This window comes from Crocodylus porosus, unplaced genomic scaffold (genome assembly GCF_001723895.1).
Source record: "Crocodylus porosus isolate Cpor-Errol unplaced genomic scaffold, CroPor_comp1, whole genome shotgun sequence".
In the NCBI taxonomy this organism is placed as follows: domain Eukaryota; kingdom Metazoa; phylum Chordata; order Crocodylia; family Crocodylidae; genus Crocodylus; species Crocodylus porosus.
In genome coordinates this window covers 26,184,271-26,208,441 of record NW_017728909.1, presented here as the reverse complement: position 1 = coordinate 26,208,441, position 24,171 = coordinate 26,184,271, and the positions used below count along the sequence as shown (strand labels likewise).

General features: G+C 35.9%; 1 protein-coding gene across 4 annotated transcripts in view; it reads right to left on the bottom strand.

Annotated features, from left to right (window-relative positions):
• NIPBL (NIPBL, cohesin loading factor) overlaps positions 1 to 24,171 on the bottom strand; it is a 215,942-nt gene that overhangs the window by 17,116 nt on the left and 174,655 nt on the right. For all 4 annotated transcript variants that reach the window (XM_019531969.1, XM_019531968.1, XM_019531970.1 and 1 more), the window contains 21 exons: positions 23,634 to 23,865; positions 22,847 to 22,998; positions 22,367 to 22,447; positions 21,237 to 21,337; positions 17,502 to 17,640; positions 17,184 to 17,266; positions 16,222 to 16,354; positions 14,769 to 14,912; positions 12,766 to 12,855; positions 11,611 to 11,825; positions 11,398 to 11,500; positions 10,361 to 10,459; positions 10,101 to 10,247; positions 8,506 to 8,640; positions 7,229 to 7,327; positions 6,584 to 6,637; positions 5,296 to 5,404; positions 2,033 to 2,169; positions 766 to 906; positions 357 to 450; positions 102 to 256 (listed from right to left, as the gene is read on the bottom strand). In XM_019531969.1, coding sequence (XP_019387514.1) covers positions 102 to 256; positions 357 to 450; positions 766 to 906; positions 2,033 to 2,169; positions 5,296 to 5,404; positions 6,584 to 6,637; positions 7,229 to 7,327; positions 8,506 to 8,640; positions 10,101 to 10,247; positions 10,361 to 10,459; positions 11,398 to 11,500; positions 11,611 to 11,825; positions 12,766 to 12,855; positions 14,769 to 14,912; positions 16,222 to 16,354; positions 17,184 to 17,266; positions 17,502 to 17,640; positions 21,237 to 21,337; positions 22,367 to 22,447; positions 22,847 to 22,998; positions 23,634 to 23,865 — 2,643 coding nt within the window. The remainder of the gene's footprint in view (positions 1 to 101; positions 257 to 356; positions 451 to 765; positions 907 to 2,032; positions 2,170 to 5,295; positions 5,405 to 6,583; positions 6,638 to 7,228; positions 7,328 to 8,505; positions 8,641 to 10,100; positions 10,248 to 10,360; positions 10,460 to 11,397; positions 11,501 to 11,610; positions 11,826 to 12,765; positions 12,856 to 14,768; positions 14,913 to 16,221; positions 16,355 to 17,183; positions 17,267 to 17,501; positions 17,641 to 21,236; positions 21,338 to 22,366; positions 22,448 to 22,846; positions 22,999 to 23,633; positions 23,866 to 24,171) is intronic.

Here is a 24,171-nt window from a genome sequence, read left to right as displayed (position 1 = left end):
CTGTTTGAAACTAGCAAGAATATTCTCTTCTCATATAACATACGTATTAAATATTTTTTTCCAATAGAAAACACTGGGAGAATAAATACAATATATTTTACCTTACTGTTACCCTTAAAATCTTCCTGATCAAAATCAAAATGCCGACACAGTGCTCCAACAGTAAAAAGAGATCTAAGGAGTGCTGGTTTATTGGCTGTAAGTATTGTACTGTTTGGGTCTTCTTGGTGTTGACTTTTTAATTTTGAAAGTGCACCTAAAGAGAGATAAAATGTTTAATATGCCAAATACTGCAAACTTAAGGTGACACATGCAACTTTTAAAAGACTGAAAATTACGCATTATATTTAACTTACCATAGTATCTATTAAAACAAGCCCACACAAATTTATAATTTTGAGTAACCTTGTTTACAACAGCCCCAAGACAGCTCACACAGTGCTGCACAACCTGAAAGTAAGACAGAATAGAAACATATATTATCATTTACTTAGGAGTCAGAATTGAGATTTTCAAACAGTCCAGGGATATAGATGCATAACATCTATCAAACTTAATGGTAGAGTGCCATGAAAAATCTCAATGCATGCATGTTATCATTAAAGTACTTAAATGAACTTTAAGCCCAAAAGCATTCATTCATACCATCATTATAGCCACCTGCTTTTAAAATCTTTTAATAGTGAAGAAAATGTAATGCTTTTATTTTAGAACATATATTCATTAACTGACTCAAAACACAGAATAGTAGAAACTAAATCTTACTGTCATGCCATATTTGATGATGAGTTTCATGAGATCTTCCTCAATAGTGGCAAGGAAGGTCTCACTGGGATGTTCCATTAGTGGCACTACCAGCTCCAAGATTTTTGCAACATTACAGATCACCATGAAATCATTCTGTGTCTGTTAGGATAACATTTAAAATGATTAAAATTATTGTTATAGTCCTATCTAATGAACTAATGTTATTTGAGATCTGATAGAATAATGATTAATCCAAACATTTTAATAAAAATATACACATACAAAAATCCAATTTCTCTCTAAGGTATGGAGTTAATGTTTTAGGTATAACATACCAGTTCAATTTTAGGAAAAGCATGTATGAAAGTTTAGGGAACAGAGTTTAGATTGTATATTTATAGAATAGTAATAGCCTAACTTAATCTTTAAATGGGATATATTCACAAAAAATAGTTAAATATGGGACAAGAATTTCATCACAGGAACTTAAATGAAAACAGAAGCAGCAACATTTACAGTGGGTCCCTGTTAATTTGCTGTCATAAGCAGCGATGCATATTTAATGCAAAGGTAACTGGAATGAAAAAAAATTCAAACAGGATGAAAAACTGACAAAACTGAGATTTTAGTACTGAGGGTAAAAGATAGCTGTGGTGGCATGACTAAATCTAACTACGGGTTATTAAAATATTAAACTAATTACATATTTGTGATTACTGGAAACATCAGAAGTAGGGAAGAAAGGTCAAAATCAAGAAGCTATACAGGTACACAGTTAAATCACAATTCTTGAGAAAGACCATTGCATAAGCAATTTAGACTTTAAGGGGAAACAGTTGCTTGAAGAACTAATGTATGGATTTTTGCTTAAGAATAATTATAACCAGAATGTAATAATATGAAAACACAATGCTAGATGCCTTTTAAATAAAACACACTACTATTTACTGACTTCTTAAAAACTACACAAATAGGGTTTTTTATTTATAAGAAAATCTTTGAGGTTTACTTCTAGAAAGAAACTAAGAAAGCTTATTGGCAAAATTTGGCAATGCCAAATTTTTGAAAAAAAAATTCTGCTAGAGATCTTGCGGTGAGAGAGCAGGGTGGGGAGAAAAAAAAAATCACAAAGTTTTTTTTCTGTATCTTCAGGCTCGAATAAGGCAAGACGGTAGAAATATTTTTGCTGCTTTTTATTCCTGTCCTCAATTTAATCATACATAGAAAATACCCTTGATATTCAGATTTATTTAGGTGAAAGATTACTACAATTTCCTCTACTTACACTACATTTAGTGGTAAGGTATGGCTGCATTGTCATGGCATGTTTGACCATTAGCTGGGGCCTGATTTTGCTGAATAAGAACAAAGTGGTTATGCAAGCTACCAAGCGACCGGAATTCACACCTTTGTTGTCCGAGTCTGAAAAAATTAAAAAATGCATTAAGTATATTTAATACAAGTACTGTCTAGTCAATAGAGAGAGTAAATACATATGGTGTAGAAGAGCAAATTTTAGTGATAAAGTATTCTTCAAAAATGGCATGTAAATCTTCATTAGATACGAAAACTGAATTACCAGATTAAAGACAAGAAAATATGTAAAATAACAAGTAAAAAAGCTTGACGATTACATTAAGTTTTAAATTGTTTACCTGTCCTAGGCCAGAAACCTAGAAAATGATTTCTGACTATAAGACAGAATTATATAAATATAACTTTAGTTCAAAAGAAGAAAAAAAATATATAATTTTGTTTTACTTTTAAAGCACCAAAAATTTTATTCAAATATAGACCTCAATGGTTTGTTAAAGCCCCCTGCAAACTTTTCAACTTCTGCAGTTATAATCACTTTGTACTACTTAGGTAGCTACTTTGCTCCTAAATGAAGGGCATAGACAGATGTAACAATTATGGCTACATCAATGTATACTAATAAAAGCTGTTACAATGCAGCTATTATGTCTATATGATTATGTAGTGAAAGACTTATAGCAAAACCATTCCAACTTTAACCTTGCTTTATTCAGGGTCAAAGTTAGGATGATCCAGTCAAACACTCATTACTATAGAATATTGTAACTGCTGATGCATGCTCCTGAGCAAGATCTCCTTCTTCTATCTAGTGAATAAAAAGTTTGCCTGTACCCTAAATATTGTGTGTCAGGGTCAGGAAATAATATGATTTTGTTGGCCAGAAGTCAGTAACTGGTTGTATTTTGGCCATATGCGGCTATATACCAAACACCTCAAAATCAACCTAAGATTTTAATATACTTTATCAACATTATGTACCACAATCCATTTGAGGCTGATACACAAATCATTCCCATTTTATAGGTACAGAAATATAGTTTCAGAAAAGATTTGTTTAAGAATAACAAGGCTTCTGGCACATGTGACATTTATGTCACAATTAACATGCTAATTGCACCATAAATAGCAACATACCAGATGTTCAGCTAATTTCTAGCACCATAAAATTGTAAACAACCCATAAAAGGTGTTCCATGTAAAATGGAACATAAAATGTGGAACACCTTTGTGCCTGGTTTGTATGGCACCATAAACTGATTGCGTGGTGTGCCATATCAGCCCAATGCCAACAATCACCTGATTGTCAGCATTGGGACCTGGGTCATCCTGGATCAGCAGCCTGCCTGGGGCTGCCCTGGTTCCAACTGCCGATTGCTGGAATTGGGCTAGGATGGACTATGAGACAGGTGGATCCCTGGCCACAGGAAACCTTAAAGCTCTTGTAGCTGATACTGTCTGCTCTGTTTCCAGGTTTCAGTCCTGTCCCCAGCTTTCAAACTGGCTCTGGGGATCTAACTGGAGATAGCCCCAGTACACAAATGGAATCTGAGGAATTTTATGCCCCATCCCAAACATTGAGCATCTTTCTAGGAATGTCTAGCATGGCAGGATGGGGCTGTTTTGGATGGGGCATAAAATTCCTCAGATCCCAATCGTACAATTACTTTAATGCCTGCCTGGGGCCCACAGATTCAGTGGCATTGCTTGCATTAAAATCCAAGTCTAATTCCAGGTACATAGTTTGGCAAGTACCTCCTACACAAATCTCTATCTCTGCTTTTCCCTCTCTGTAATGGGGATACTTGTCCAAATTGTTTTGGCAATGGTTGCAAAAGTATTATTTGTGCTTTTGAAAAGGCAGAGCTCCATATAACTCTAATGAATCACTATATATCCCTTTGGAGTCTGCTGGGTGAGGAAGTCATGGAAGGCAGCAAACAGTGATGCTACAGGGAAGAAAGCTTGCATCCCCTACTTCAATGCTCCTATCTGTTCCCTTTAGACTGTAAAGGTAACCAAATCTCCAGTCTGTATCCCCAGTGCTTATTTACACCAAGCCCCTATAGTGGGATAAACTACTCTATCAGTTCCAGATCCTGGTGTAATTTATAAAAGTGTAAAAAACTAATGTAAATTGAACCACTGTAAATATTGTCAGGCCCTAAAACTGCCTTAATGATCTATATATAGATATTACTACAACAAGTATTTAAACAAAAACATGAATTGTAATTCTAGCAAAACAAAACATTTTACTATCTCAAATAGTGTTAAAAGATAGCAGCTGTATTAGATCTATTATAATATTTAGATAATCTGTCATCTACAAACTTTGATGATCATAAAAAATATATAGAAGAAAACAAACGTATAATTTATTTTTTCCAACATAAAATTTAGTATAAAAAAAAATCAAGCCTTTTTATGCACAATATGTATAAACCATAAATGCAAATAAAAAATTTAGATTTTCTTTCGTACAAAATGCTAAACTGAGTGATCTCTACTTGGAATATGGGAGTAATTTCACCAACTCAAATATTTATGAGGTTTTAAATAGTCGCAATGTGTAGACATTTCTTCAAATCTGATCTACATGGCATTTTACTAGGTAAAAAGTGCTACAAAAAGCATTCATTGCTTTAAATGTGTGGCTAAAAAAAGCACCTTACCATACAGCAGATCTTAACACAGTATAAGGCCATCCAAGACCATTAGATGGTTTTGTCTGATCTTATCCATCACTGACCATATGATTTCTTTCAGAAAAATACAGTCTTGATTTGAAAAAAAACCAAGATGGAGAATCCATCATTGTCCCTTGATAGTTTACATGACCGTTTAACTCATACTCACTATTAGAATGAGAACCTCATCCCTAATATAAATTAGTTGCTTTTAGCTTCTAGCTGTTTACTCTTGCTTTATATTAAATGACATTTTATTTCTCCAGTGTGTTAACAATCAGGAACCAGCAGCATTAGAAAAACTTTAAAGAAGAAACAAAGAAGAGCTGCATCTTTTTCCAGCAACAAAGGAAAGTTTTACTATTATAGCACTTCAAAATTCATCTAAACATCTTAAAGTTTTCATTTAAATGTCTTGGGACACTACCTGAATCCACTATTGTCATTTCTTGTAAGAAAACTAAAATTTTGGCAAACTTTACTGTACAATTGATATGAACATAATAATGCAATTACTCTACTGGACTGCACATAACTACATTACCTGCTAGAGATTCCTCATATTTAAGAATGTGTTCAACCAGATTATCAACAAGCTGAGTACAGGCTTTCTTCACAGGTTTATATGAAGCATCCTCTTCTGACTTCAGCAGCTACAGCAAAGAGAAAAACAGCAGACAACTAAGAAGTGACATTCAACAGCAATACACTGAACTGTCCCATAACTAGTACTTAATTAGTAAGGTCTGTTTCATTATGATTACCACAGATAAAAAAGAATTACAGCTATTTATTTATCCATGCTATAATTTATCCATGTTCTCCCTATAAACCTCTGAAAAACATTAGCTGGAAACAAAAATTTAAATATTTTCAAAAAAAAGGTAACAAAATCAAGTTTAAAATTTGAGTCAGAGGAAAGGTACCAAGGAGCAGACAAATTTACTCTCTTAACTGAAGGGATCTGGAAGTAAGCATAGTTCATCTGAAAAATGTAATGAGAGGACACATCTCCCTGAGTTAAGAAAAGGCTCAAAGACTTTTCTATTACCCTTGTCTTTTCTCACTATTATTTAGTTCACTTCCTAATAACTAAACTATATTTTTATGTTGTCCTTGCTCCCTGTCTGCAAATATGAGTTGCTACCCTGGCACTATATTATCACGTTTTCACTTGTTTTTCTTACTCCCCTTAACTACAATAAATATTCACTGGTAATAGAACTATTCATATTTCACTGAAGGACAGGACAACATGCTGCAGGACAACATGCTGCATAGAAATACCCGTGTTGAAGTTGTTTTGTATTTAAATATTAGATTAAGAAAATGATAGATTATAGATAGTTGACTAACTTAATCCAACATAACTGAAAAGTACCAAATGAAATACAGCATTGCAGAATTTAAAAAGTGATGGACATTGTTTCATGGCCTTTTCTCTTCCCATGTTGGTTACCCAGACTACATATACTTTCATTTATAAGCACATTTCATTTCTATGGCAAGTAAATAAATTACATCTATGGAGGTGTGATATTTCCATATTATTACAGGCTCCAGGGTTAGGTTCCACGTTCATTCTTAAGTAGCTATTAAATAATTAGGCTTTCAAACATATGAAGTTAAGAGTTAGAGATGAAAGAAACCTACTAACAATCACTTCAATAAAAAAGTTAATTTTTCAATTAGAAAAACAGTAAGAATGACCTCTGTCTTTTGTGAAAGGCTGCATTAGAAGTTTCTCAAGTTGCATTTTAATGCTAGATTTTAGAAAGCTGTTGAGATTTCTTGATACTAGTAAAATAGGTTTTTTAGTAGTCACTACTTACATTTTGAAGAAGTTGTTCAAACCAGTCATACCCTGTATCTCTACAAGCTGCAACCTAAAAAAGAGTATTTGCAATATTAACATTAATGAAAATTTGAATAGAAAGGCAATTAAATTATCACAATACAGAATAAAATTTAAAGTAGAACAAAGTCTTTTCTTTTTTCTTTTACTAAAATTATCCCAATTACAAGATATCAGGACATTTGAATTGAAAACTATATTTCAATTCAAAAATATAAACTATAGAGTAGCATGTATCATATTACAGGTGCTTCCAAAATCTATATGTTGAAGAACAACTTTTCCTGCATCTGAAGTATCCATTGAATTTGAAAGGTAACTATCATATCAAACTCAGGCTAAAGCTAAGTATTGGAACAAGATTTTTCTTAAGCTTACATGAATATACTTTATTAAATTAAAATATAACGTGAGACCCATTTTCACTGCCAACACACTGATGAGTACTTTTCTCTAGACGCCTTTCTTGTCAGATGCAACAGCAATTGTTACTAAAAATACTAGATTTTAAAACTGTCACATTTTTCAGTGACTTGATTATAATTGAAATTTATTTTAAAAACCTGTTACAAAATCCTAATGAAGTGATGCATGTGCCTCAGTTCAAATATGTAAGGCATACCACATCAGTGATGTTTAATATTTTCCTGGTCATGGCTTCTTTGTCATTGTGTGGAGTTGGAGTAAACCAGAGCTTCTGGAATGTCTCGTTCACCAATTTCTGAAAAGAAAAAAGTTGTCACAGATATTTAACCTTTTGCTGATATACACTTAGGTCCATATTATTTTCTGTACATCCTGAATAACATGCCATTTTACATAGAACTATTTTAAGTTGGCTGAGGCCTTCTAGTAAAACGCTTACTAAGCAAGTGCTACCTTAGAAACTGAATTTCAGATTAGGCCTGTGTTATTAGAAATTTTCATATTGCATCTGAGATCACCTTGCCTGACAGGATGCTTGGATAAGTCATGCATGAAGACTGGAAAGCCACACTACACAGAAATCAATACTGGAAACCCCTTGGTGAAAAATACAAAAATTCACCTATACAGAAAAGAACTAACTAATTTATTCAACTAACTGCCCTTCTCATATGAAAGGATGTCACAAGTTTCAGTGAAAATTCTTGCTTGTATTTGGTAGGAATTATTAAGTGTTTTATAGGAGGATATGGTCGCAATCTCCATATTTAAGGTCGCTTAACACTGTTCGTACAGAATATTTTTGTAACCTTCGCACTTCCATTGATTGCATCAGGCCTTTAAATATTTGGCCTGGGGATAATTATGCTGTAAAGACAAACACTCCAGTCAGCAAATGCCAGTTTTAGAGTTGTCCGTCCAAACTAAATCCTATCCCATTATGCAAAAACACTGATAATCTAAAATTATATGATCACATACTGTTTTCATGAGACTGCTGATTTGTTCAGTGTACAAAACAGATGAACAAAGAATAAAGAGCTAAGGTGGAAAAGAACATATGAGGGCAGTATTTCCTAACATTTCAATGTCTGACTCTGCAAATTAAATAATGACATTATATATTTGCTGGTTATCGTATTTATTTCAATAAACAGACATACAGAGACCTGGAACACAGATAATATTTTCAAATGGAAAAATTGTCTAAAATACGTTTTATTTTTTAAACATCTTAATTTAAGGAAACATGGAGAGTAAGCAAACATAATGTATGTCTGGCAGTAACGTACCTAGCAAACAATTTACTTTTGCAAGTTTTCCACTGAATTTCCAAAGCCAATAAATACCCACATTTATGCTAAAGGGCTCCAAATGCTTTTAAGGGAAAAGTTTTTTGACTTGTTATATATCAAAATAAGAAAAGGTAAAAAAAAATAAGTAACTTGGAGGGAAAAAAAACACCTGACCTACCTTAATGCCCTCTTCATCATTGACTCTTCGAATCATTTTCACACACATCTCTGTAATCTTGGGAAATGTCGGTTGTTCAATGCAGATGTCCCTTAAAATCTTTATGACTCTCTTTCTGACACTGATACCGGTATCCTGGTAAGAAACGAAAAACATGTTTGAAAAGACAGAAGTACAGATTAATACTACTTAAAATGTGGCAAACTTGACTTGAAAATACAACAACTGCAGCATGGTTGGAGTCCTAAGAATAACGACATGTTACTTCAAGCTATACTCTCTCCCTCAGGAGAGGGAATTTCCTCACTACTGAGAGCTAAAAGCCCTTCAAAGCTTCATAAATTCTACACCTTAACAGAGATACCACTCACTCCCTTCCTTTTCTAGCCATCTTGTACAACAGCCAGTTGACACTGAAAAACACGTCCCGTGTTGCAGTAAAGGAATACAATCAAGAGGTCACCACCCATCTACACTGTAAATCACAATATTTTAGGTTACTTTCCAGAGACAATGTAACAAATATATCTGATTTAAGTTAGAACACAATATGATGCCAATAAATAATCATCTGACATTTTCCAATTTTAAAATCATTAGGATTGAAGTCTTTCCCTAAATGGAATAGAGGAAGCTCTTTTCTAGTCATCATGTAAATAAGGCAAAGGTAGTGAGATGGTGTAGGCTACAACAGAACGTAGATCACTCCTACGTCTAAATCTCTATTTCGCCAGCTTCAAAGTGCAACTCTTCAATGTCTAAAAGAACCCTACATAGATGAAATTCTCAGACCAGACAAAGATAATATTCATAAAAATAACTAAAATAAAGAATAGAAATGATGTGACTTTTCAATTGAGGGAGTGTTCCCATCCTTTGTTACTTAGTTTTGCAGCTAGAAGACTCTCTTAAATTCCTGCTCGCTTCTCAACATTCATGTAACAGGTTTAGCAAGAGTACTTTTGCTCCCTCCAAATCTGCAAATGTTCAGGAGGCAGAACTATGGTTTTACAACTCAAGGCACTGCCCAAACTATCCATGGCTTTTTGTCTCCACTTACTGGATTTCTGCAATGAGATGTGGCATATTTGGGATGTGACTGAAGATTTAAAAAATTTCTAATACTGCAGAAAATAGCTTACAACTGTGTTTCTCACAGGGTGCACACTGGATTTGCATCTCAGAGACTAGCTTCTGACCAATTCATTTTTAGGTACATTTAATCAGCAAATATAATGTCTGGAAGGTTACTTCCATGCCAGGTTACACCAGTATGCTGCCTCATACTGGCTTTTAGCCATACCTCAGACTTCACAAGAAGGCTAAGCAATACTGACTGATGAACAGAACCTGACTGCAGCCTGATTACCTGATTATAAATGCTGTTAAATATACACTTGCATTTAATTACTCACTATAATCTGATAAAAAATAAAGTGTTGTATTTTACAAAGTTGGCCTGATGAGCGTGATTTTTTGTTTACAATTCTCAACAGATATCATAAAAGATAATTTGCTCAGGAACTAAGATATTTTGCAATAGAATTATAGCTAGAAAATGTGTTTATAATAAACTGATTTTAGAAGTGACCTACCAGTATTCGCTCAATTAACATGTCATAATACTGTTCAGCAAGCTGAGGGCGACAGAGCACAAACCGGCCAAGCAACTCCACAGCTGCTTCTCGTACACTAGTGGAATTATCCATTAACCGTCCATGAACACCTCGCTGCATATCCAGCTAAAAGGAATGAAGTAGAAGAGAAGTGTAAAGTAAGAAAAACACAGAATCTCTTTTAAGCATGAATAAAAGTAAGTATATACATTACAGGTAGTTTCCTTTTTTTTTTTTACCCTGGCTAGAATGCTGGGGTCTACAGCAACAACCTCAGACAAACACTTCATGGCTTTTGTTCGAACAGCAATTGCATTTTCACCAAGTACACGTAGAATCTAATAAGAAAACAAAAATTACATTTTAGTTCCTTTTTGAAAGTAGTGGCCAATCTTAAATGCAAATAAAAATGTAGCAGGGTAATATGAATAATTGAAAGTAATATGAGAAAAATTGTCTATCAAAAATCTAATAGAATCTAAGAGCAAGGGGGTGCATGCAAGTGATGCTTTCCCAGCTCTGATGTTTAAGCCTGAATTCTCCCTCACTACGATATGCAATAACCAGAAGATTGGTTTATATGGGTCCATCCCTTCACTTTAAGCTCTGATTTTCCTATCCACATATAGTTTTCACTGCAGTTCTTGCCTCCAAAACAGGAGAGCAGGATTGTGCATCTCAAATTTAAGGGTGCTCTGTAAGTGGATCTAAGAAAAGTAAAGTCATCTATCTAAAGCATCACCTGGGGTCTAAACATGTCACCAGGTTAATAAGTCAGTGCCAGTGTTTGTTAATCACAGCCATAAAGCAGGAACATTGAAGTCATCTTGTAAAACAATGACCGCCAGCATGACAACATCATGCAATGCAGACAAATGATCAAACTAGTTTGTGTTTTCAACTTGGAATTTAAACAGCTGTACAAATGATCCATTCCGATATATTTATGAGGTAATTAAGCATGCATCTTCAATAAAACTGTGAAAAGTTTCAGCATTTTGTAGTTTTTTATTATGTTCATCTAATCTGATAAGCTTTTGTATATGCACAAAGAAAACAATATATTATGTACAATATGGTATATGTGAAATTCATGCAGGAGAACAAAAAACAAACACTTATGATATCTAAAAAGAATATGAAAGCATGTGGTGTTATCATGGCCTATTAAATACCTGTGCTCAAAAATGAACAGATATTGCACACTACCCCATAAGTGTTTGGAATCAGGAAACCAACTGTATTTCACTGTATTAAGACTTCTGGCACAGTTTACCTGTGTCAAATAAATATCGAAGCTCTGGGCAAACGGCCTCATAGAGGCCAAGTAGCGAACAATCAAGCAAGCATCTTCATAGTCCACAGTATCAGAATTCATCCTGAAACAAAGTTAACAAATTCTTGAGATTTACTTATTAAGAAAGATGAATGCATGCAAGTCAAATTTACAATTAACAAATAAATAAAACCAAGAATTGCTGAAGCTTACTTTAATGTACTGAATTGAGATGGTGCAGTTTTAATGATGGTACGAAGAAATTTTTTACGACTTTCTGCTCTGTGCATTATTTGTCCTGTTGCCTCAACATCCTTGGCATGGTGAGTTCCTTCAGATGCTTCATCATCCTTCTGAGATTTCATTGCTTTCTCTGTCTCCATTGTTGTGTCACGGAACCACTGTGCTATATAAAACTTCCTGGAAAACTGGAGAGGTGCAACAAAGTGGCCAGGGAAAAATGAACAAAAGGGGGATTATTAACTGTTCCATTCCAGGGTGAAAGGAAGTTATGTTGAACCTAGGCATATATCAACTCTGGGTTGAATACTATTCAGCACTTTCTTTTATGACTTTGAAGACAAAAAAGAAACATGTTAAATAATTTATATTGAAGTCTGCATGGCATTCCTGAATGATTTCTTAATACAGTCTAGGTCAGTGGTGCCCAACCTTTTCAGTCTGTGGGGTGGATGAGCAGTGCCCAGTCTGTCCACAGGGAGGATCCAGTCCATGGGCCCAATCCAGCATATAGGGTCCAGCAGGATCCAGGCTAGGACCCAATGCAACCACACAGAAACAGCCTGATGGGGGGCTGCATCAAGCTCCAGGCAAGCTGTTTCTGTGTGGGTGCACCAGGCCCCAGCTCATCTGTTTCCATGTAGCTGCTTCAGCCCCCAACTTGGTCCAGCTGGACGCAATCCCTTTGCATGAGGCAGGCTTGGCCAGGGCCAATCCAGCTGCATAGAACTAGGAAATTTGGCAGTGGGAGGAATTGAACTGCAACCATTTCCCCACCACCACATTTCTGGACCTGTGGGGATACCTGGATTACATAGTTCCATGGCCTGAAACTGGTCCACAGGCTGAGGGTTGAGCACCCCTGGTCTACATGAATCAGCTACCACAATAGCTCGATACTGAAGGTAATGAAAACAAGTTCTTGATCAACCTAAAACTGAAATATTTTCAGGCCAACTCTACTCTAAGTACTAGGATGGATATCTGGTAGTATAGGTCTAAGAGTTCCACTTAGGAGTCGGTGGTGTGTAACCACAGCAGGCTTGTTTCAGAAACAAGTGACTTAATAAATAACCTTTTGATTAAGTGATATTTATATATATTTAACTCTAGAAAACTGAAATTTACCACTAATGATGCATCTGTCTCTGTGTTTTCATCCAAATAATCCAGCAATGCCTTTTGCAGTTGTTGGATCTCATCCTCTCCTCCTGAAACCTGTAATAAATATGTAATCATGACAGAATATTTCAGAGCTGAAAATATGACCATAAAATCCACACACAAATGCATACAAACCCATTAAAATAATATACAAGTGCATACTTTTGTTGGTTATTCAAAAAATGCAAGTAATTACAAAAGTCTTAACACATGGTCTAATCAAGGAAGTTTATATTCAACGTTACATGCGTTGTTCACAGACACTGTAGACAATTTTGGGAACTGCACTTCAAAAAAAAAAACATGGACAAATCAGACTGAGCAACAAAGGTGAAAAAATTCTAGGAAATGGGACTTAAAAGGAAAGGCTGAAAAAACAGGATTATTTAGCCTGCAGAACAAAAGGTTAAGTGAAGATTATAACAGTCTTCAAATATGTGAAGGGTGGTTATACAGAGGATGGCAATAAACTATTCTCTGTAGCTATAGGGGACAGGACAAAGAAAAATGTTCTTAAATTATACGAAAATTCAGATTGGATATTAGGAAGAACTTTCTCACTATGAGGGCTGTTAAACATTAGAAAAGACTACCTAGAGAGGATGTGGAATCCTCAACCTCAAAAGTTTTAATAACAGGTTAAACAAACAATGGTCTAGGACAAGGGTGCTCAATGCTTGCCCTCACTCCGCCAACCCACAGATCCAGAATTTGTCAACAGAGGAATGGTGGCAATTAATACTGTCACCACTATCCCTCTGCCAAATTTCAAACCTTCATATAGCAGGATAATGCCCTGTGCCAGGATCAGACTCCACTCGCACTTGTTCCCATTACACACACAAGATAGTGCCCATGGATCACATCTGGTCTGCAGACCATCCTGATGTTGTTCATCTGGCCTATTGGGCAAAAAGGTTGGACACCACTGGTCTAGGAGGATTATCCTGCTTTAAGCAGGGGGCTGGACTAAAAGATGGATCTAAAAGGCCATCAAATCTTGGGCTAAGTCCTGCCCATAGGTTTCTACAGCCCTCTTTTTAAGGCTGAACCACTAGACAGCCTGAAGGCCAAATAAAGAAAAGGTGGCTCAGTGAGAGGGATTCTGCTCTGAGTTTTGTTCCTGAAAGGGGATAAATGTTCTTCATTCTCAAGAATTTCCAAAGAATCTAAAGGTGTTTAATGTCTTCATTCATTCTCCCGTGAAGTTAAAAATCAATTTCAGACTGCTGATCCCCAAGTTTGGGAGTGAAATTGGCATTACTTGTCAATTAGAATGGCAACTTCTAACCGTGAACAGGTCCAGGTAGAAAAAGATATAAATCCTTCCACATTTTAAAGACAACCTATCTCTATATTTTGAGAATATTCTTGCAATCTGTACTGATAGCTGCTGCCTCCCTCACAAAACTGGATGTACTTCAGATCAGTAACATCAACAGGCACATCTAAATCAACAGTTCCAAACAAGTCCTGTGAGTGCAGAGAAATATAAGACTTGAACCTACAACTATAGTTTCATTATCTAAAATCTAAGAGTGGCATCAACTCACTCAACAGATTATTCTTTTTGTGTAGTTAAACAAATCTACTAGTTAATGACTAGTCATTTTTGCACCATTTTTATACTTTTTAGGTAAAAAACAATGGGCTGAATTCTATTTTTTGCAAGCATTAGCCTTTCAAGAAAAGTGTTCAGTAGTTCCAATCCACTCAACACAGTCATTCCTGGTTTCACAGATATAACTGCAGGCCTAACATGGCCAACAAAACTTTTACTACTAAAGATAATATATGAGGTTGAAAGAAGCCAGCTGAAACTCAAGTCTTAACTGAGTTTGTCTTTGAAAGGTAATAAAACAGATTCCCCAAATGCCGCTTCATGTTACCACAGCACATTAGTCTTTTTAATGCAACCACTTCACTATTATTATGCAGGCACCAAATCACACTGCATCTCGTAATACCTGTTTCAAGATTCGGGCAATGGATCCTTGATCCATTTTGCTAGAGACTGCATCCTTCCTTAATCTTGCAGCTACAGTCCCAAGATAATCAAGTGATGCCACCCGCAAAGCCATTTCTGTAGACTTGTTACTGAATTGATGAACCTAGTAAAAACATGATAAAATGTTATCCACTTATTTGTGTTTGTGGGATCCACTTATTTGTGTTTGTGTGTGTGTTACTTGATCTTACTTGGATACTAAAATAATAACACAGAGTGTATAAATTATTTAATTTACAATAGCCACATACAGAATATTTTAATATCTTTTTCTTTTTCATTGGGCCCTTCCCTGAACCTACTTCAGAGATGTTATTGAAAATTTTGATTGAACTATTTATCCTACATAGAATAATATGATACTTAATGCATGCTTATCCTGCACCAGTCAAACATACTTTATGCATGACATACACCATTGAAACATAAATCCAGTTAAGCTAACCTGGAACACATCTATACATATACAATATCTGTGCTACTGTCCAGGAACAGGTCTATAAACTGCTTTAGCCCTCAAATACCATAGTGTAACCCATGAAATTCACACATTACACATGCATTAATGCACTGAATTTCTTTACTATAAATCATAGCATTCTCCAAGTTAATGTATGATACTTATTAGAAGACTAAACTACAGAATAATCCGTTCTGGTGTTTGGTACTGAACAATCAGCTATGGGGAAAAAACCAGTGTGAACAGCTACAGCAATCAGGATGGTTTTCTCCAACATTAATTTTTGCAGGTTTTAAATGTATGAAATACTTCCACAGACAGAAGAAGTAAGTGACATCCAGTGAGCAACATAGTGATCAATGAATTGTTTTTTCAAATCACATCAATCTTCCAAACTAAATTTCAGTATCTGTATGCAAATTACCATATTTACCTGATTCCAAATACAGTTTTTCCCCCCCACTTAACATGGAATTTTTCCCCACTTAACACGGAAATGAGTACGAGGTGGCAGAAGGACAAGCAGTTACTGCAGCTCTGGCTCTAGTCCTGCTCTGACCCAGTGTTGGGGCAGGAACTGCAACTGCTTCCTGCACCCCTAATACCTCTGCCTCACTGCCCCCCTGCAACTTCTGCTCTACTACCTGACACCACTGCAGCAAGTCCAGACCAAATTGCCACCACTGCTGCTACAGGGCCAGGCTGGGGCTAGAGCAAACATACTCTGTGCCCTGGGCAGCAGTGGAAACAGCCTCCTGGAGCAAGGGTAAACAAAGGTGGGGGAAGGACCCCACTGTTACAGAATATATTGACCTGGTTAAGCAGAAAGTTAATTATGCAACATGTACTATACACAAACATTCAAAGATGTGATCCTATCATGTAAGTCAAAATAACCAGTCTTCCTTTATGATGAAGAGAGCACTATAATGATTTTGCAGTGGTTTCTTACCAACAGTCTTCCTAATAAGCTGAGGAGCAATTCAGCTGCTGGCCACTCTGGTTTGTTGACTGTAGAAAGAAGATCTTGAATAAAGTTCTCAAACAGTGGCCTGTAATCCTCCTCCCCTTGCTTACTACCACACCTGTTTAAAAGAAAGCAATTAAAATGTTATTTTAGCTATATATTTTATATTATGGTTTCATGATACAAAATATAAACATAGCTAATCAAAAAACAGTTTTCTATTGTCCTAAAAAACAGAACAGAACTGAAATATCAATATAAAGAATCATCCTCAACTAGGCAGGACAAGTGAAGATAGGCCTTCTTAATGTTCCACACCACATTAAAAAAGATATATATTTATGGTCTGCACAGAAAGAATGGACATCAGATTCTGTAGTTCAGAGGTCGGCAACCCCCAGCACATATGCCGAGCATGGCCCATGAGGCCATTTTCCTCGGTACGCATTGGGGCTGGGGCTGGGAGGCAGCAGCTGTTTGCAGCCTCCTGGTTGCAGCCAGCCCTGGCCCTGGGTAGCTGCTGCCAGCTGGGCTGGGGGGCAGGGGCTTTGGACGAGGGGCTGCTTTTCTCCTGTGCTCAGCACCAGCTTGTAACCCACCCCCACTGCCAGCCTGGGCCCCACATAGCTCCAGGCTCACCTGTTGGAGCTGCACTGTGGCAGCAGCAGCTGCAGCTCCCCTGCTTGCCACACCAGACAGCGTTTGCTGGTGCTGCCTGCCTGAAGCTTGTGCGCTGGAATTAATGAATTAAAGTAATGCAAATTCTACTTATAAGGAGAAAATTTCACAAACTATCTGATTACATCTTCATTTTTCTCTCTAAAAGTTTCCTCTAAAATTCTGCCACTCTAAATGTCAAATTACAGTTTATAATGGGCACTGAGAGCTAAGACTGCAATTACAAACTAAACGTAACTACACTCAACTAAAAATATGATTCTACTCACTTCTTAAGAAAAATGGAAAGGAAGTTCTGGGCAGTTCTCATAGCTGTTTCGTAGGAGTTAGTTATAAGGACATCTTGATCCACCTAAAAACAAGCAAAATCAGTTTGTCTAACATACAATAACATGAAAGCATTACTTCCAAATCACCATTTTCAGTTCTGCAAGCACTTACAGAAGACAATACACTACTTGGTGGATAACTGTCAGAAAATATTACTTACACACACATATAATAATGAACTCACACATTTATGTATGCAAATACATGTACATATTCTTCTATGGAACAAGTTTGTATCTCTTTAAAAGGTGTCTTACTTTTTTGTTTGACTCCTCTTCTGAATTTGAATCTTTTTCTGCTGATGGTAGGTGCACAACGCATTGAATAAGTTGCAGAACAAGTGCAGTCACCATTTGAATATACATAGGCTCCCCATCAACATCACTACTGTTTAATCTGTTGATGAGAATAAACAGTGTACTCTTACTAATTCATGACCATCGTGTACAGTGCACATTGCAGACATTTTGAGCTGATAATTTTCATTATCACCATCATCGTTATCTATTATTATTTTAGCGCTCTTATATTTTTTATTCAAACATTGTAGAAGAAATACCCTATTTACTTGACTACAAGATAAGGTCTCTTTCCCCAGTCAGCAAGGGTGGGGGGAAAGCCCCTCGTCTTATATTCACAGACAAACTTCATTTAATACATTTTCTATCATTAAAATACTGCAGCATGTACTCAGTAATGGAAGCCAACTATGAAGTTGACTAAATGCAGCCAACACTGAGCATGTCTGTAAAGTCTATGCTGGGCAAACATATTGATAGTGCAGTGCATCTAAATAAGATAGATGGTAGTATACACTGTGCTCAGTCCCCAACTCTTTTTTAAGTCCTAGTGAGCCATTACACTAAATTTATTTTGACGTCCTCTTCACTCCCACAGCTCAGCTGCACCTTTCTTTCACATTTCCAATGATTCCTGTTTCTTCATTAGCCTTCAGTGTCTGGTAAACATCACCAAATGGGGACTCAGACAGCTCACCAAGAATCCCTCTGTCACCTCCTCTCATCCTGGTGCATATGATTTGTGTGGCCCTCCCCTTGATCACATAAGGCAGATCAGACTGCCCTGTACCTCATCTACCCATAAATTTTTGGAGGATTTCAGGACTCAGGACAAGAACACCTGGTTCCAGTCACATGGGTGGCTAATTAGTACATGGATCCTTCGGAGTATCTGGAATAAACACACACACTTAGCAATGCTGAGCTGTGGGATCACTTGGCTTAAAACACTGTTGACTGCTGAGGCCCAGCTCAATAAATTATATGATAAATCACGAGCATTTTGGCTGTGCACTAATATCATGCATAGTTTGTATTACATATAAGTACGTACAAAAGTGTTGCTTAGAAGTGTACTCATGGATTACTTATGCTAAAACTTGCAGTAGTTTCCAAAAAATTAAAATACATTAATTCAGGATGAACTATGTCTATGGGTACCTACCTACAGTAATATACAAATTACTACAGGCATATTTATTTCAAAATCAGTGTTTTCAAAATTTGCCACTCACTTCCATGTACTCAAAGGAAGCAAGGCCTGATGAGAAAGGGCTGCAGGGGGAAGAAGCTGGAAAGGGGACAGAGGGGCAACCTCCACAAAAATTTATTTTCCATGCTGTAGCAGTGGGAGGGGGACATGTTCAATACAACCTCTAATAATTAGATATTATACATGGAGAATTATAACACATTCATACATTTTCCATATATAGAATCAAATTATTGGGGGTCACCTTATAATCAGGGTCTTATATTCAAGTAAATATGGTAACATACAAAAACTAAATTAGATGTTTCACAATTTAAGGAAAAACATTTTGAAGGTTGTCTTTGGGTACAGAAAAACAGAATAAAAAAACATGCTAATGTTTCTTTGAAGAGTAATCAGTTCTTATGAAATATAGGCCCATTTAAAGACGCAAGGAAAATTACTGGATGATATAATTTGATCAAAGGTTGTGTCTCTACTCATCTTCTCTTTCTATACAATGCTGCATTTCAATCCTAGAGCTAAATATGTGATACTAGCCCATTCTGTAACAGAAGTCAAGCCAGAAGCAATTAGATATGCTGCATGAGTAAAAAAGCTCAAAACAAGACAGATGAATTGAATCAGTTGCACACTGTTATTTGAACCCCAACAGGACATACATATCAGTATCTATATATCAAAATATAATAATTCTACATAAATATGCTTTATATGAAATACCTGCATACTAAAATACTACTGCTATTATAATGCCACACCAGTTTCCCTCATGGCAGAAAAACATAATTTTCAATGTGCTAAATGCTTAGTTATTTATTACTTGACTCCTGGTTAGTTTCACTATCGTTATATTAAGTGTAAAAAGTAACCATGATCTGGATTGTTCCCTTTGTTTTCTGACATGTGCAGGAACCTTCTAAATATCTCAGTGATTATCAATTAGGGTACTGTACAATATTTGCACTGTTATATATGCAAATATCTGCACCAGGGTGTCAAACATCTCCAGCTCCAGCTGCAGCTCCATGGAGCCCCTTAATCTAGTTTTTAGTACTGTCTCTCTTGCTGTGCCAGACCATCCCTTTAGTGTCTAGGATGCATGCTGCTTTCAGTGCTCGCTGGACTGGGTCCCATGTTACGCTGCCCACTGCACTTGCTAGAACTGGGTCCTGGGTTGTGCTTCTTGTGGTGCTTGCTTGAGCTGGTCTGGGGCTGCACTGCACACTGTGCCCTCTTAGGCCAGCATACCAGACTGGGCTGGGTTGGTGCTGCCTGTGCAGGATCAGACAGAGGGGGAAGGGGGCATGGAGGGTTAGGTCCCATGGGCCTGATTCAGTCTGTAGACCAGCCTTCAGTCTAAACACTTTGTGAAACATTGCTCTATCATCTATCCAGTAGGGAAGGGGGATACAATGCATGACACTACTTCTTGGAGTCTGAGCTTTCACCTCTTTGCATCTGGAATCCATCATGGGAGTAACAGGGACAAAAACTGGGTGGACACCAGAGGGGTAACAGATGCACATCATTTACTCTTTAGTCCTGGTCAAGCTTTTCTGAAAAGATAATAGTCTGGAGTAGGGGCAGTACCAGCTTTTATACGCCCCATACGGTGGCAATTTCAGCAAAAAGATGCCTCTTCACAGAACTGAGCCAAGCTGCTGCAGATTTCAGGAGAGAGACAAGACAGATAGAGAGTCTCCATACAAGCACCTTACCCTCCCAGGAATCTGCCTTATTTGAGGAATATATCCTCAGCCTTTTGTATGGAAAGTTAATCCCCTTCCTCCTAAAGAGACAATGTGGTAACCGCTCTCTGAGGGTTCAGTCACTCCTTTCCTCTTTGGTATTCACCCAGTTTTCTGTCCCTGTTACCCTATGATGGATCCCAGATGCAAAGACCCTTTAGTTCAGACTCCAAGGAACAGTGTCATGGATTGTATTCCCTCTTCCCTCCTAGAAGATGGGAAATGTGGAAGGTTCCAAAAAGGAACAATCCTGATGGCATATCCAACATAGTATACAGATTTTCTACCAGAATTAGAACAATATTTCAACAGTACAGGGAATGAAATGGTTCCACATACCCAGAAGGAACATGATAAAAGATATACAAATATTGTTTTTCAAGTTGGAAATTCTGTTTACTTGCGCTTCTAGGTGGAAATCTAATGGCATTTTTGTGAGCATTTATAACCATCTTTTTGAAACTCACATAAATAATTATATGAGAATTAGCACTATCTGTAATGTAAACAGGGAAAATGCAGACCATTATTATAAGACTGTTTGATGCACCTCTGTTTCACTTTGCTGTCTGTGAAAAGTTTTTTAAGACAAATCAAGCAAGCAATTCTGCAAACATAAATCTCTAAGAAAGTACTACAACTTGCAAAACTGCAGGTCCTTTAAAGATCATTAATAGACACCATAAAATCTGTAACTTAAAATGCCATCATGTCCCAAACATTCATTACCTGAAATTTCTCAAACTTCTCTTGCTGGTTGGTAGTCTTGCAAGTGAAGTGAAAATTTCTTCCAGTATCAATTGTCTATGTTTTTCATACCTTGAGAAAACCTGTTTAACAGTACAGGATTTAAAAATATGTATTACCAATCATGTTTTGCAGAACACAAAATAAATGTATACCACATGTATACAAGTGACCATGTTTTTGGAAACCAACAGTTCTTCATAAAATTATTCGCTACATTTCCCTCTTAAGTCATACAGATACAACTTCCTAAACTATACTGTATTATCACCAATAATGAAAAAGTTGTATAGAGAGTTATGCCAAATGTAAACAATAGTGGTGTAAACTACATTGAAAGTCTGAAAAGTACAGGGTCATTTTTTCTGCGCCTTTAATGTATGGCCATAATATGATGTGGAACATTGTATCTTTTACATGTTCTGAGAAATCTGTTCCATTTAATGTCTTAAGCTTTGGTGCTTGGCTCATATGTAGTATTTGACTAGTAGTAAGGTCAAAGTTGTGCAGTTTATCATTTTTTGTTTAAAAAAATATTGCCTTTATACAGTGAATATACTCTCCCTGCAAAGGAAGATAAAGTGTGAAACATGTATGCTTCTTTAAGAGCAAACATTCTGAGATGATTTTTCCAATTTAAAAATATATTTTTAAACATTATGTTTTCAACCCATAAATTTTACATCATGGATTTTCCCTCACTCATATTTTCCAAGGAAAATATAACAAGTAAAAGAATTACTAGCTAGTCCAGCAACTTATCCTACTGCATACACGCAAACCATAGTGATCCAAAATAAAAAAACCCCAATCCCTACAAATACATTAAGGCAAAACATATTGCTATTATTCCTTTGAGAACTGAAGACAGAGTAGGAGACAGGGCAATTTTTTCTTATTAATATTTTTAAAAGATAGTGCACCACTTAACCAAGATAAAAAACACAACAGCTTTTAATTTTGTTTTGTAATATAAAATCTAAGGCACGTGTCTGCACTGGTACAGAGATAAGATGGAGGGCCTAACAGCTATATCCTTTATATAAGCTTTATTTTTAAAACTCTAAGGAAGCCTAATCTTAAAATTTGTTCAGAAATTAAAAAGAACTTACTGCAGTCACTAGTTTGATGGCGCATAACTGGAGTTCACTGACATTTTCTACAAAAAAAGGTGTTATCCCCATTGATGATACCTGTCAACAGTAATAAATGACTATAAATACATATTCTTTCTGATAAATTAATATTTTAAGCTGTTTATTTCCCAGGTAAATTCTATTTTTCCCCAGTCTGCAATTAAAGGACACATTTTATAATATTATTTTGAATTTTTAATCTTAATTTTATGAGTATAATGAAGATCTAATCAAATCAAATGTTTATTCTGTTTAAAGTTGGCTTATAAAATATGTAGTCCAGTTACTATTAATATTACATATTTTAAATCACTAACAATATAATTTAAATAATTAAGTGATTACCTAAATTGCATCAGGTTTACATTTAATGTTATTCCCTGAGAGTCAAATATTTGAATCATTTTGTAAAACAACAATACATTTTCAACAGGAAATTCTTCCATTTTAACTTGCCTGAAGTATAGTTGTATCAGTGAGGAGTTGTATCTCTAGCAACTCTGACAAACTGCTAACAATGTCACAAACTTTGTTATAAAGCATCACAATAACCCTCTGTTTGTGGGTGGAACACTTGGCACGCTTTGCTTTTGAACTTAACACACCTCCTAGAAAATAATAAAATAAACACAATGTTTTGTTTTCCATTTCTTCAGTTACTTTTCAGTCAACATTAGGAATAGGAAAGTTCTTAAAACAGCCTTTAAGAAACCAACTTTTTTCATTTTATTAACATAAATGCTAAAGAACAAAAATAATCTTGTTTAAAAGTATGAATTTGGAAAACAAGGACTTCCCACTGCAGATAATTTATTATAATAGTAGTAGATTTTAGAAACAAGATCTTTAAGGAGGTCCCTAAATTTAGAAAGTTACATGCATCATGTATGTGGTCAAGTGGTCTGATTTTCAAAAGTGTAGACCATCAAGCAGTTCTCCCTTAAATAAATGGAAGTTGACAAATATTCTGGGATTAAGAGAAGCAGACTCCTTAATTCATGGACACAACAAACACAGGTGCCAGCCTTAAACACAAACTATAAAAAAATCTTAGCCCAGATACCTAATTTCTGCTTTTGAGTATTTTTTGATAGTCCTTTGTTACTGCTTGGGTCACAGGAAGATGGGTATCCACCCTCTTATTTTGAACTAAATTTGTCTTCCTCAAATCAGAAGCACCTGCTTTATGCCATACTAGAAAGGATTGACTCGGAACCTCTCATATTTGTATCATTATACTAACCACCATGAGGATCCACCCTGTAAACAGGATCATACTGAGGATAAAGTGTGTTCTGCAGATGAAATTTAGTGTACTGAATAACTCTTTCTATTACATCCTCAATATATACAGCTTTAGGCATATTGGGTGATGTCATAATGTTGATAGCTGTAAGGCAAGCATCAGCAGATTTTGTGACTCTCTCCATAATAAGATCTCTCCACAATCTTTCCTCATCTTCAGTGTCATTGTTCTACAAAAGGGGGAAAAAGAAAGTTTGAATGAACTAATTTTTGAATGAACTAATAGTTTGAATGAACTATTTATAAAAAAAAGAATGCATTTAGAAACAAAATTAAATTTGACTGTTTAATATTATATGGCAGATTGCTTAACCTTACTAAAAAAAAATATAAGAGCAAATTTATATTATTATAAATATACTAAATGATGTATGATCTATATAATCAGAGTACTGTCCCAATTTTATAAATGTATGTTCCATTTTGTTACTGAAAATTACAATTAATACTGATAATGCCTCCCTAAATTACTGGTA